At 34.0% G+C, this 16181-nt stretch overlaps 1 protein-coding gene across 5 annotated transcripts in view; it reads left to right on the forward strand.

Annotated features, from left to right (window-relative positions):
* The window catches only part of LOC149784853 (uncharacterized), a 404070-nt gene that overhangs the window by 311172 nt on the left and 76717 nt on the right, over positions 1-16181 (forward strand). For all 5 annotated transcript variants that reach the window (XM_089978427.1, XM_089978423.1, XM_089978426.1 and 2 more), the window contains one exon: positions 1956-2093. In XM_089978427.1, coding sequence (XP_089834553.1) covers positions 1956-2093 — 138 coding nt within the window. The remainder of the gene's footprint in view (positions 1-1955; positions 2094-16181) is intronic.

Below are 16181 nucleotides of genomic sequence, written 5' to 3' on the forward strand. Positions count from 1 at the left end.
TCTAATTTACATTTGCTGATTGGTTAATTGATCAGCATAATTGACAAGTGGCGATAGGTCAGTTTCAAGTGAGTGGCTCCTATTAGATTTACTATAATAAAAAAGCATATTGGCTTGGTAACCTACTATAAGGAATTTGAATGAAAATATTTGGCTGTATTCAAAGTCATCTTTTGACACAAGTTTAGAGTGCTGGCAACATGAAGGGCATCTTAAGGTCAAATTGTAAAGAGACCCAAGTTTAGAGTGCTGGCAACATGATGGGAATCTTAAGTCAAATTGTAAAGAGACACAAGTTCAGAGTGCTGGCAACATGAATGGCATCTTAAGGTCAAATTGTAAAGAGACACAAGTTTAGAGTGTTGGCAACATGAAGGGCATCTTAAGGTCAAATTGTAAAGAGGCAGAAGTTTGGAGTGCTGGCAACATGAAGGGCATCTTAAGGTCAAATTGTAAAGAGACACAAGTTTAGAGTGCTGGCAACATGAAAGGCATCTTAAGGTCAAATTGTAAAGAGACACAAGTTTAGAGTGCTGGCAACATGAAGGGCATCTTAAGGTCAAATTGTAAGGAGACAAGTTCAGAGTGCTGGCAACATGAATGGCATCTTAAGGTCAAATTGTAAAGAGACACAAGTTTAGAGTGCTGGCAACATGAAGGGCATCTTAAGGTCAAATTGTAAAGAGACACAAGTTTAGAGTGCTGGCAACATGAAGGGCATCTTAAGGTTAGATTGGAAGGAGACATCACAAGGATAATAAAACTTGTCAGATTTGAAACTAACTTCAAGAATGTAGAATTCTGAATCATCTGATTATTTTATCACTTGTGCTTGAAGAAAAAGAAGTCACAGACTTAAGAAACTTGTACATTTTGTGATTGTTGACAATAATTTTGCCATTTGTCTATTCTGATGCAGACAAGACAGGAAACATAATAAGGGTACAAATCTGAGACATGTAATATTGCTTGCATAATAAGGGTACAAATCTTAGACATGTAATATTGCCTGCATAATAAGGGTACAGATCTTAGACATGTAATGTTGTTAGCATGATAAGGGTACAAATCTTAGACATGTAATATTGCCTGCATAATAAGGGTACAGATCATAGACATGTAATATTGCTTGCATAATAAGGGTACAAATCTTAGACATGTAATATTGCCTGCATAATAAGGGTACAGATCTTAGACATGTAATGTTGTTAGCATGATAAGGGTACAAATCTGAGATATGTAATGTTGTTAGCATGATAAGGGTACAAATCTTAGACATGTAATATTGCCTGCACAATAAGGGTACAAATCTTAGATATGTAATATTGCCTGCATAATAAGGGTACAAATCTTAGACATGTAATATTGCCTGCACAATAAGGGTACAAATCTTAGATATGCAATGTTGCTAGTATGGTAAGGGTACAAATCTTAGACATGTAATGTTGTTAGCATGATAAGGGTACAAATCTTAGATATGTAATATTGCCTGCATAATAAGGGTACAAATCTTAGACAGGAAATATTTCCTGCATGATAAGGGTACAAATCTTAGACATGTGTTATTGCTAGCATGATAAGGGTACAAATCTTAGACATGTGTTATTGCTAGCATGATAAGGGTACAAATTTTAGACTTGTAATCTTGCTAGCATAATAAGGGTACAAATTTTAGACTTGTAATGTTGCTAGCTTGATAAGGGTACAAATCTTAGACATGTAATGTTGCTAGCGTAATAGGAATACTAATCTTAGATGTATTGTTGCTAGCTTGATAAGGAGTACAAATGTTAGACATGTAATATTGCCTGCATGATAAGGGCACAAATCTTAGACATGTAATATTGCTGTTCAAAAATTCAGTACTGCAGGTGACCACTGTTAGGTAACATGTGACAAAAAGAATATATGAATTGCTTTCCTTAGGTAAAATAAGATACCCTTTTTTTTTTCAGCATGTTATCTGTGATCATGAAATTGGCAATATTTTCTGCGCCTGCCAAGATGTTGAGAGCTTAAACTTTTTTGCATACATTACACGAGATGTGGAGACTGCCAATCACTACTGCCATGTTTTCAGTGTGAAGAGTCCTGTGAGTATTCTAAAGAGTCTGTTAAATAGTTACTTCCCTTTAATTGTACCTTTATTATTTAGATGTAATATGGGGAAATGACCAATCACCAGTCCAGTGATAACCATTCCCACTCCTAAGTGTGCCAAACCAAAAAATAACAATATTATATATTGACATTCTCCCATTGTAAATTAACCTTAATATTTTAGCATATATAGAAAATCTCATGAAATATTTAATACAACCAAGGTATGGAAAAACATTCTGGTGAGTTTCCTCCCTCCACTACCAATCCCTCTCATTCTAGCACAGATCTCTATGGTCTACTGAGCAAACTGCAGTTAGCAGGACCTTTTCTGCCACTGTCTACCAGCTACTGTCTTTTTCCTATAGAAGTGGTGAAATAGTTTCTGCCACTGTCTACCAACTACTGACTTGTTCCATTAGAAGTGGTGAAATAGTTCTGCTAATTTATTGTCCAATATGGCCACTACACTGGCCATTTTGAAAATCATTCTTTTGCCACTCCAGCTGAATGGTTGTTGTTGTTTTGGGGTTTAACACCATTTTTCAGCACAAGATAGGCTATATATATAGCAGGCAGTATAAATGGTGGAGAAAGAACGTCGGAAAACCCCAGAAAGAACCACTGCCCTATAGGAAGCTATGGCAGTCTTTTTCATGTATCCACATTGGCCAAGCCTAAGACTGGAACCCATGCAGACAGAGGCCTGCTGATTGGATTGGCATATCAGCATGAGGCTTTCACTGAAAGACTTATAATCACGTCTAGTTGGACCTAAATGAAAATCCTGTGAATCTGATATATAATATGGCCACCAAAGTAGCCATTTTTGAAAATCCTGTTTTTACCCTCCTGAATGGAAAGTCATATTGACATGAGATTATCACCAGAAGCCTTCTTATGATGTCTAGTTGAACCTAAATGAAAATGGTGCCAATCTAATGTCTAATATGGCAGCCATCTTGCTACTCGTTCTGAATGGAAAGTCATATTGCTGTGGGATTTTATCCAAAAATCTTATGTCTGGTTGGTACTAAATGAAAATGGCACCATCTGCACGCACAATATGGGCAGAACAGTGACCTTCTTGAACTCTTGTTATCACTTCTTCTGAATGGTTGGTCATATGAACATAGGGTTTCTATGGAATTACTTCATATAATGTCTAATCGGGTGCTGTTTAGACATCCAATATGGCCAAATGGCCATCCCATTAATTTTTTTCTCAATACTACTGAATGGATGGTCATATGAACATATTGTTTCTACTGAATGACTTCCTGTCCTGTGATGTCTATTTGGGTGCTGTTTAGACTTTCAGTATGGCCACCAGAGTGGCCATCCATCTTGTTATCACTAGTCTTGAATGAATGGTCATATCAGTATGGAGTTTTCATTGAAAGACTGATTATGGTGTCTAGTTGGTCATAAACTAAAATGGTGCTAATCAGACTACCAAGGTGGCCACAATGACTTCTTCTAGATGGCTGGTCATATTAATATTGTACTTTCAAAAAAGACTCCCTTATGATGTCTAAAATTATAATGGTGCCAATCTGATATTCAATATGGCCACATGGAAGTCATCTTGAAAATCAAGCCATTACTCCTACAAAATAAAAAGTCATGTCCACATTGATTTTTCCACCAGACTTCCTATGATGTCTCTTGTTAGTCGTAAATAAATAAAAAAAATTGCTATCCGGTATATCCACCACAGCAGCTATTTGAAATTCTTGTTGTTGATGAAGAATATCAGTGATGGTTTCAGCACTCAAGTGGAAAGGAACAAAATGGTCTTAAATTCCTGGAAATTCTAAGATGTCAGTCTCTTTAAGAGACTTGTATTAATTGTGATTCATAAAGACAAATACCAAAATATCATATAAACTACATAAATTTATAACAGAAAAAAAAAAAAAAGTATCTTGTATTTAAAGATTTCATTTTGTGAGACTGGGAGTTCTTATTTGTCAAATACTAAACTGGAAATTAAATCCCATGCCAATAAGTTTACAGTCAAGTTAAGCCCTTGTTCCTGTAGCTCTTCGGTTGCTATGTGCTTATGTTTAATTATTCGCTACTGTATGCATTACAGCTGTAATACACTAATTAATTATACACTAATGTATGCATTACAGCTGTAATACACTAATTAATTTTACACCATTGTACATATTACAGCTGTAATGTGCAAATGATTAATTATACACTACTGTATGCAGTACAGTTGTAATATAATAATGATTAATTATACACTACTGTACGCAGGGCAGCTGTAATGAGCTAATGATTATTTATATACTACTGTACACAGGACAGCTATAATGAGCTAATGATTAATTATACACTACTGTACACAGGACAGCTGTAATGAGTTAATGATTAATTATACACTACTGTACACAGGACAGCTGTAATGAGCTAATGATTAATTATACACTACTGTATGCTTTACAGCTGTAATATAATACTGATTAATTATACACTACTGTATGCATTACAGCTGTAATATACTAATGATTAATTATACACTACTGTACACGAGACAGCTGTAATGAGCTAATGATTAATTATATACTACTGTACACATTACTGATAAATATACTTATGAATAATTATACACTACCATTGATAATATATTCCAGTATCTGTTGTTAAATGCAAGAACATTACAATTTTTCCTTGTTTGTAAGGACATCCTAGCTTACACAGGCTTTACATAATAATGCAATATAAAGTTGATCAAATCTCATACAGCGAGTCACCTGCTACCATTATCAGTACATGAACAGGGACAGACCCAGAAGATATTTGGGATGTTTATTCACATCCCTTTTTGTCTGGTAAAAAAATATACTAATTTTCAGCAGCAACAAAAATTAATAAGATCGAACACTTGAAGCCAAATGAACACTATTTTCTCAAAAACAAGCCCTCCTAGAAAATCCCCTGGGTCTGCTTCCCACAATGTCTAGATAGATAATAGCAGTTCGATAAGAATACGAAAACATATCAGTTGTGCGAGGGTGGGCTTGTCAAGCTATGTGATGCTCCTGTCAGGAAAGAGAGTTACTGATAATACAGGTGTCAAATAACTATTGACAAATTTTTTTCACACCTTGGTGGCATTTTCAGGGTTTTCAGCAAGTTGATATTTTCTGTGCCTATTAGTCTACAGGGTTGAACAAACAGTAATCATCACAGTGGAATGAGAAGAAAAATATTTCTTTCTTTCTTTCCTGTACATATGGGATGCAGGTTTGACTTTTAAGAAAGCCATGTGGAAGAAATGTGTTCTACAGTAGCAGTTCTACTGCTGAAGGACAAGATTGATGACAGGGTTTTCTTGTAAACTTATTTTTGTTTTTCATGTAAAGTAAAAAAATTTGGACAATAGTTTTTAGTATTTTCCACAAATGATCTGCCTTCTTGTGTTGGAAAATTAATAAATAAAAGTATGTTTCCAGTTGGAAATGAGCAAAAAATAATTAATTGTAAGCCTCATTCCTGCCTTTCTCTTGGGTGTGATTTATTTTGTATCTCACTCCAATGACAGAATATATATTCTGTGTATACTCATGTAGAAGTTAAATCTACCTGCAAACTTCATAGACTCAGATGTGCTGACACATAATGCACTGGCATAACCGGGTCTAAGCAGTTTTGTCAGGTATTATCATTAGAAGAAATTGATCTGCTGGAACATTATGCAATGGCAGATCAGGGTCTCTGTTGTTTGCAATTGGAACCAACTTATAAGAAAGAATAGGTCAATGCATATCCTAGATTGAGGTCAATATTCAAAATATTACATTCCGATTTACCTTAATATTAAAGTTGTTTTTTTTTTTACATTCTTCCTAATTGAAAGGTTGGTATGACAGAATGGAAGTGTCTTGTTTTGCAAGCAAATAGCAGATACATATCTGCTGACATATTATGCACTGTCAGATCTGGGTTTATGCTGTTTGCAGTATGATGCCTGTTGTTGGACAGGTAATTATAGTGATCAATAATTAATCACTAAAAAAAACCACTCACCTAAATATGCTTTTTTGTGTATTTCTTAGGCAGAATTGATCTTCAACCAGCACAAAATTAATGACTTATTAAAACGATAATACAGTTATTATTATGTAATCACTGGGTACTTTTTTCCTATGCTTTTCTGCGTAATGACCCTTACTTGGGGATGGGTACTTGTTTTACATTCTTTTTTATGTAATGACCATTACATGGGGATAGGGAACTTATTCACATACTTTTATATGTAATGACCCTTAATTGGGGTTGGAAATTTTTTCCTAATGCTGTTCTTTGTAATGTCCATTACTTGGGGATTGAGTACATTTTCCCATGCTTTTCTGTGTAATGACCCTTACTTGGGATAGGGTATCTTTTCCCATGCTTTTCTGTGTAATGACATTTACTTGGGATAGGGTATCTTTTCCCATGCTTTCTGTGTAATGACATTTACTTGGGATAGGGTATCTTTTCCCATGCTTTTCTGTGTAGCGACCCTTACTTGGGATAAGGTATCTTTTCCCATGCTTTTTCTATGTAATGACCCTTACCTGGGATAGGGTATCTTTTCCCATGCTTTTCTGTGTAGTGACCCTTACTTGGGATAGGGTATCTTTTCCCATGCTTTTTGTATGTAATGACCCTTACTTGGGATAGGGTATCTTTTCCCATGCTTTTCTGTGTAATGACATTTACTTGGGATAGGGTATCTTTTCCCATGCTTTTCTGTGTAATGATCCTTACTTGGAATAGGATATCTTTTCCCATGCTTTTCTGTGTAATGACCCTTACTTGGGATAAGGTATCTTCTCCCATGTTTTTCTGTGTAGCGACCCTTACTTGGGATAAGGTATCTTCTCCCATGCTTTATCTGTGTAATGTCCCTTACTTGGGATAGGGTATCTTTTCCCATGCTTTCTGTGTATTGACCCTTACTTGGGATAGGGTATCTTTTCCCATGCTTTCTGTGTATTGACCCTTACTTGGGATAGGGTATCTTTTCCCATGCTTTCTGTGTATTGACCCTTACTTGGGATAGGGTATCTTTTCCCATGCTTTCTGTGTAATGTCCCTTACTTGGGATAGGGTATCTTTTCCCATGCTTTCTGTGTATTGACCCTTACTTGGGATAGGGTATCTTTTCCCATGCTTTTCTGTGTAGCAACCCTTACTTGGGATAAGGTATCTTTTCCCATGCTTTTTCTGTGTAATGAGCCATACTTGGGATAGGGTATCTTTCCCCATGCTTTTCTGTGTAATGACCCTTACTTGGGATAGGGTATCTTTTCCCATGCTTTTCTGTGTAATGACCCTTACATGGGGATAGGGTATTTTTCCCATGATTTTCACTGCACTGACCTTTATTGGGGATATATATATTGAAGACAAGAAGCCTGAAATAATGCTCAGAAACCTTTGAAAGTTTTAGTTATTTCTTATTGCTTGGAAACTTATGTGTAAAACAATCAACTTAAAAAAAGTTAAATGTTCAAACATTTCATAAGTGGTTACTTTTAATTAGATATTTCTTGGCTTACTGGAAACTCTGACATTTCATAAGTGGTTAGTTTCAGTGAGATATTTCTTGGCTTACTGGAAACTGACATTTCATAAGTGGATACTTTTAATGAGATATTTCTTGGCTTACTGGAAACTCCAACATTTCATAATTGGTTACTTTTAATGACATAGTTCCTGCCCTGAAACTCGATCATTTTAAAGTGGCTACTTTTAATGAGATATTTCTTGGCTTACTGGAAACTCAAACATTTTATAAGTGGTTACCTTTAATGAGATATGTCTTGGCTTACTTGCAGCTAATTTGAAAATCTTGTTATTGCTTGAGAACATGTGGTTTCAGTACCCAGCAGTTAAAAGAAAAAAAATGGTCTTGTCTTCAATTACAGGAATTTCATTTTGGCCAGTTAGAACTTCAGTCCCTTTAATGGATTCTTGTGTTTATGTGTGTCTTTTGTTACATTTTAGACTCTTTAAAACAATAATGAGAAAAGAGTGAAAACAATTTATTTCCCTAGAAAGCAAGATAAAAATGAGGAAAAAACTTATGTTCTATGAAATAAATCCAAAAATAATCCAGAAATTAAAAAAATAGAAGACCTAGAAATATAAAGTCCTTAATGAATCTGAGTTGGAGTCCTGATTAAAAAAATCAAAGATGGAGGATGATGACGTATGAAATAGTCAGTGTTGTCCTGGTGTACATGTATAAACAGTTCCTTGTTAAACCAGCTCTCAGGTCAAACCAGTTTCTGGAAAATTTCAAATCCAGTAAATTAAGTTACATTACAATAGCATGTAATAAAAAAAAAGAATTAAAACTAACAAACAAACAATTAAATAAAATAAAATATAAATTAAATCAAATATACATAACACTTTTTTTTGGTCATTTACAGCTGTTGAGCAATTAGGACATGCAATTATCTTTTCCTTCCTTTATATTAAAAGTACATTTCATTAATATAAAGAATTTGAGTAGGTGACTGATTTTTGCTAAAGGGTAGCAAACTTGGTTTTCAGTTGATCCATATTGCCACAAACTGGCATTTATCAACATAAATTAATTAGGTGGCGCTCTGCAGTTTCATATTTTGCATATAGGGTTAGAATTTTAAAGAAAAGTATTTTCCCCGGCTTTCCTCGCTGGTTGTACTAGATGTTTAAAAAAGACCTTGTATATCTTACAGTTTGAGGAACCTTTAATTCCCTTTTATTTGGTGTATGATTGATGGGTGTAATATGGGTTATACAGTATACAGCTTGGCCTTACTCCAGATGTGCACCTTTCAAAAAAGTGCTAGCTCCACTTGGTCATTTTCACTTCCTGAACTTCAGAGGTAAATTGTATAAAAAAGAGCTTATAATTTTTTTTACATTTTATATATTTGGTAATTCATTCATTACACTTTCAGAAGCTGGTATTGTCTAGTCTGGCAAAGTTCATTTTCCCTATTTTAGTAACTGCTATGGATAGTGTACTTTAGACTAATTCAGGCTGATCTTTTAGCACAAGGGAGCAGTCATTTTATTTAACAGAGTGCTTAGATCATGTACAATTTCCAAAAGTACAGTATCCAAAGAAATATCATCCACATTACATTAATACAGCATACAGGTTTTCCATCATTCTCTCCATTGTGCATGTTTTAAATGCAAACAACTTCACCTTACATGCGTCACTGTCTCAGAAGTACATAATAACTGGTGAGCGCCCCCTTATCTACATTGCCACAAACTGGCATTTATCACATTGCCACAAAGTAGCATTTGATCTTAATACATGTAAGACTAAATTACATTGCCACGAAGTAGCATTAATATAGCATACAGGTATTCCATCATTCTCTCCATTGTGCATGTTTTAAATGCAAACAACTTCACCTTACATGCGTCACTGTCTCAGAAGTACATAATAACTGGTGAGCGCCCCCTTATCTACATTGCCACAAACTGGCATTTATCACATTGCCACAAAGTAGCATTTGATCTTAATACATGTAAGACTAAATTACATTGCCACGAAGTAGCATTTGATTTTAATACATGTAAGACTAAATTACATTGCCACAAAGTAACATTTGATCTTAATACATGTAAGACTAAATTATATTGCCACAAAGTAGCATTTGATCTTAATACATGTAAGACTAAATTATATTTGCCACAAAGTAGCATTTGATCTTAATACATGTAAGACTAAATTACATTGCCGTGAAGTAGCATTTGATCTTAATACATGTAAGACTAATTAAGAGCTTCATTGACTAGAGTTATTTCAACAACACAGGAAAACAAGCGTTCATTAAAAAAATTATCTCTCGCGTTCTCAGAACTTAGCCTCAAGCCTTTCTTTTGATTATTATTAAGTTAATTCACTTTTCCATGCCAAATAAGTGTTGATATACTTTTCTGTGTAAGACTTATAACAGTTTCTAAGTTATGACTCAGGGGCCAGTGCTGGTTGCATAAATTGTATATATGGTTATATGATGGGGTCACAGTTGTTTCAGTTTTAGGACCCCAAAGGTTTATGGGTAAACCTCAAAAATCAAGGCTGAGAACATAAATAATTCCTGTAAAAAAAAGTTAAGTAGGAACTTTGCTGCAATGTGCTTGATTATAACCTAAATTCAGATATAATATACTCAGTCATGTCATGGCTTCAATTTTTTTGTCTTTGATTTCCTTTATTCTCCAACACTCTTGAAAACATGAGTCAAGCTAGCAAAACAGATAAAAATAATTTTTATTTTAGCTTCAAAGACCTATAGCTTATAGATCATTATTAATGTTCTTGCACAAGAAAGATTACATTTCAAGGATGGTGCTGTCAGAATCCTATAATATAAATTGGCCAGTAATAAAATTAATAGTACATTTTTTTTTGCTTAACCTCGACCAACACTCGTACAAGCATTCATTTTATCATTCTTGCTGTACTGCAATTTTGTACATAATTTAGTTGGCAGTTATAGACCCTGTGTGCCATATTATGGTGGAGTTACCCTGTGTACTGTATTATGGTGGAGTTACCCTGTGTACCATAATATAGTAGTTACCCTGTGTACCATACTATGGTGGAGTTACCCTGTGTACCATATTATGGCGAGTTATGTGTGCCATAATATGATGGAGTTACCCTGTGTACCATTATATAGTGGAGTTAACCTGTGTACCATTATATGGTGGAGTTACCCTGTGTACTCTAATATGGTGGAGTTACCCTGTGTACTATAATATGTTGGAGTTACCCTGTGTACCATTATTTGGTGGAGTTACCCTGTGTACCATTATATGGTGGAGTTAACCTGTGTACCATTATATGGTGGAGTTACCCTGTGTACTATAATATGATGGAGTTACCCTGTGTACCATTATATAGTGAAGTTACCGTCTATACCATATTATGGTGGGGTTATGCTGTATATACTTAAACAGTAAAAATATGAACAGTTTCTAAAGTTACAACCTTGGGGTCAGTCAACAGGAGAACAGGAAGAAACCCAATATTTACTGTACTGTTCAATGTGGGACTAACTGCAATTTTTACATTATGCCCCAGGGAGCAGCGAGATACCCAGTTGCCAGTGATGTTTCCATAAATGTTTTTTCATGCTGAGTATGTGTATTTATGGTTATAATGTAGAATTCTTAAAGCTTTCCAAGTTGCATGTATTACCGAGGTGCTGAACCCCAAGTGGTAAGGTCAAACACAAGGTCATGACTTGGAGATGTTGGTTAGTAGTTAAGGCATTTTTTTACAAAATATTTCTAAGTCCAATGATAAATACATGCATCATAGCAAATGTTCACCTATTTTTATCAAAATTTATATAAAATTAGGGTCTGACCTTTGACCTCCCTGCACCTTTCCTAGGGGGATGGGATTCACTTTGATGAAAAGTGACTGTAAGAAGTTTCATTAAATTCCTACAGGTGGCATGGAGTTTTGGTCTTGCAAAAGAATATTCGAGTTGATGCCAACAATGACAATTTAAAAATCACTATATCTCACTTTCTTTTAAAACAAATGTCAAGGCATAAATATATTGTGAAACATTTTTATGTTGGTTCTTTGTTGTATTGAACAATTTTATGGTGAGATCAGCTGCTGTACTATACATCTGTTTTTTCTTGTTGGCATCAGTTTTCAAGGTTTCATCTTTACTAATGTATTTATCAGCATCACTTGGATGGGATATCTCTTGTCATCACAGATGGGTTATTGTTTATTGAGTATTTCAATATTTAGTACCTAGCAGCAATGAAATCCGTACAAAGTTGTACCTATGAATTAAATGGAATTTGCAGTATCCTACACGTCAGTATCCTACACGTCAGTTTCTGGCATGCTAGGTTGTTGTAAATTTTGATTATTGACTGCTAAACCAAAACTTATTAATTCTGAATTCCAAGACATTTTGCCAAGGCTATAAGATGAGCCAGTACAGGACTTCTAGATTTCCATGCCCTTTGTCTCTGGGGCAAGTTAAATTTTACATGGTCAGGCAGATAGCCAGATATAGAGTCCTGCTTGAGGAAAGATGAAATCTTAATAAACTGTGATTTAGGTAACCACTAATCTCTTGCATTGTAGTAATACATGAATTAAATCTGCAGTGATTTTAAGTGGATTTTTGTTATCAGGGAAGAAATTAGTAAAGTTACTATGACATCATTTCTTTAATATGCATGGGCAGGAAAGATGAAACTGTATGGAACAAGTAAAATCTGAAAGTCATTTGCCTATGGGCGCATTATTTCTGAAGGCCAGAATTTTAGATATTTCTACAAATCTGCAAATGATGTTTCATTTTTCATTTCTTTTTTATGTATGTGTGGCTGTGCAGTGGGATAAAATTGAATTGCACCCTACTATCTAATCATCCTCATCATCTTTGAAGCAGAAACATACCAGGCCACTGTCAGGTTACAATAGGGGCATTCCTGGCTTTGATTGACAAATTCTCTATATCATATTTCCTCCGCAGTTGCAAAACAATCCTCAGCTTGATCGTACCTTTGAATTAATACTCCTAATTAAAACATTTCAATTAAGAGGGCTTGTGTCCCCTATCTGCCATATTTAGTACAAGGTTCACTGCATATGTCAATTTCCTGCTCATGAGATGTACAGGGCAGAAAACAATTACAAATACTTGTTCAATTAGCATAGATGAGCATAACCATGTTGGACAGGATGGTTCAGTCTCAGATCAAGTCCACTAAACACGCGGCTTTAATTTTCTGACTGGTTAGCTTTCCAGCCCTCTTCCGTCAACCCATCTACTACATAATTGAGCATGAAAATAATATTTCTTCATTTGAGTGATCAGGGGATTTTAGACTGTCTGTATTAATATGACCTTTCATGACCTTAGGATTTGGACCAGAGAGTGACTTTTTCATCACCCAGATGACAAGCTGATCATTCTTTAAATGCAGATTACCATTAGTTGGATTACTTCTGTTGTTATGGTCTTGCTTTTGTTCCTGCTCTTTCAGAATACTTTGACATGAAATGAAAGGGTTTCAAGTCACAGAATACATTTAATTAATCAGAGTATTTTCACAGCTGATGCTTGTAACTTTCATTTTGAATGAGTCTGAGAATTATGAGTGTCTTGGTTAGAAGAAGCATTTGTTATGCTGTGCTCTGAAGCTTTGGATATTTTGTTTTTTCATATTATGCTGTTGTCTACCTACTGTACATAATGAGACATCCATCCATATACATACATACATACATACATACATACATACATACATACATACATACATACATACACAGACACACATACATACATACATACATACATACATACATACATACATACATACATACATACATACATACATGCATGCATACATACACACACACACACATACATACATACATACATACATACATACATACATATTTACTAACTTACATGGGTATATAGGTAAATAAGATGGGTATCTAGAGGGGTGAACGAATAAACAAAAATTCTTTGTTTTCAGTAACAATTAGGAAATTGTGTACCTTCTACATAAATTCATATACCCTTGAAACTATGTCTAAACTACAGTGTGTTGAAAGTATGTGCCAGCTTTTTGAAGGCACAAAATTCTGTGGTATAAGAGGTGTTTAACTCCATTTTGAAAAATAACTAGGACAAAAAGTTTAGCTATCTCTACAATTACTATCATATGTTGTTATTATACCAAATCCATCTAAACAGGTACTTAGTGAACTCAGTACCTCCTTTTACAAGTTTATCTGGCATGGGTCATAGGACAAAATCAAGAAAAAATATTGCAGTGGAGGATTATGATGAAGGAGGACTAAATATGAATGCAGTGAAAGATTATCATGAGACAGAAGTAAATATGACTGCATTGAAAGATTATAATGAGACAGGACTAAATATGATTGCAGTGAGGGATTATTATGAGACAGAACTAAATAAGATTGAAATGAAGGATTATCTTGAGGGAGGACTTAAATATGATTGCAGTGTAGGATTGTCATGAGACTGGACTGAATATAATTGCAGTGAAGGATTTATCACGAGACAGAACTAAATATGATTGCGGTGAAGGATTATCATGAGACAGAACTAAATATAATTGCAGTGAAGGATTATCATGAGACAACTAAATATGTTTGCAGTGAAGGATTATCATGAGACAGAACTAAATATGTTTAAGGTGAAGGATTATCATGAGACAGAACTAAATATGTTTACGGTGAAGGATTGTCATGAGACAAGTAAATATGTTTACGGTGAAGGATTATCATGAGACAGAAGTAAATATGTTTGCAGTGAAGGATTATCATGAGTCAGAACTAAATATGTTTATGTTGAAGGATTATCATGAGACAGAACTAAACATAATTGCAGTAAGGATTATCAGGAGACAGAACTTAGGGTAATATGATTGCCTTGAAGGATTATCATGAGACAGGACTAAATACGATTGAAGTTAAGGATTGTCATGAGACAGAAGTAAATATGTTTACAGTGAAGGATTCTCATGAGACAGAAGTAAATATGTTTGCAGTGAAGGATTATCATGAGACAACTTAATATGTTTAAGGTGAAGGATTGTCATGAGACAGAAGTAAATATGTTTACGGTGAAGGATTGTCATGAGACAGAAGTAAATATGTTTGCAGTGAAGGATTGTCATGAGACAGAACTTAATATGTTTAAGTTGAAGGATTGTCATGAGACAGAAGTAAATATGATATATGTAGTTGATTCAGTTTGTGGCTTAGAAGAATGTTATCAGATGAATGGAAATTGAAATGGAATTTTTTATACAGTTTTGATAATCAAACATTGATAATTAAAATGGAAAAGTTTGTTACAATTTTGACAAAAAGTTAAACATTGACAATTAAAATGGAAATTGAAATGGATAAATTTGTTACAGTTTTGAGAATCAGACACTGACAATCAAAATGGAAAAGTTTGTTAGTTTTGAGAATCAAAAAGTGACAATCGAAATGGAAAAGTTTTTTACAGTTTTGAGAATCAAACATTGACAATTGAAATGGAAAAGTTTGTTACAGTTTTGAGAATCAAACATTGACAGTTGAAATGGAAAATTTTGTTAGTTTTGAGAATCAAACATTGACAATTGAAATGGAAAATTTTGTTAGTTTTGAGAATCAAACATTGACAATTGAAATGGAAAATTTTGTTAGTTTTGAGAATCAAACATTGACAATTGAAATGGAAAATTTTGTTAGTTTTGAGAATCAAACATTGACAATTGAAATGGAAAAGTTTGTTACAGTTTTGAGAATCAAACATTGACAGTTGAAATGGAAAATTTTGTTAGTTTTGAGAATCAAACATTGACAGTTGAAATGGAAAATTTTGTTAGTTTTGAGAATCAAACATTGACAATTGAAATGGAAAATTTTGTTAGTTTTGAGAATCAAACATTGACAATTGAAATGGAAAATTTTGTTAGTTTTGAGAATCAAACATTGACAATTGAAATGGAAAAGTTTGTTACAGTTTTGAGAATCAAACATTGACAGTTGAAATGGAAAATTTTGTTAGTTTTGAGAATCAAACATTGACAGTTGAAATGGAAAATTTTGTTAGTTTTGAGAATCAAACATTGACAATTGAAATGGAAAATTTTGTTAGTTTTGAGAATCAAACATTGACAATTGAAATGGAAAATTTTGTTAGTTTTGAGAATCAAACATTGACAATTGAAATGGAAAAGTTTGTTACAGTTTTGAGAATCAAACATTGACAGTTGAAATGGAAAATTTTGTTAGTTTTGAGAATCAAACATTGACAGTTGAAATGGAAAATTTTGTTAGTTTTGAGAATCAAACATTGACAATTGAAATGGAAAATTTTGTTAGTTTTGAGAATCAAACATTGACAATTGAAATGGAAAATTTTGTTAGTTTTGAGAATCAAACATTGACAGTTGAAATGGAAAAGTTCATTACAGTTTTGAGAATCAGACATTAATTTATTTATATTTAGAAGATGTTTTCCTAAGTCAGTGAAAGGGAT

Source organism: Sinohyriopsis cumingii, chromosome 13 (genome assembly GCF_028554795.1).
Source record: "Sinohyriopsis cumingii isolate HCF-2022 chromosome 13, ASM2855479v2, whole genome shotgun sequence".
Taxonomy (NCBI): Eukaryota; Metazoa; Mollusca; class Bivalvia; order Unionida; family Unionidae; genus Sinohyriopsis; species Sinohyriopsis cumingii.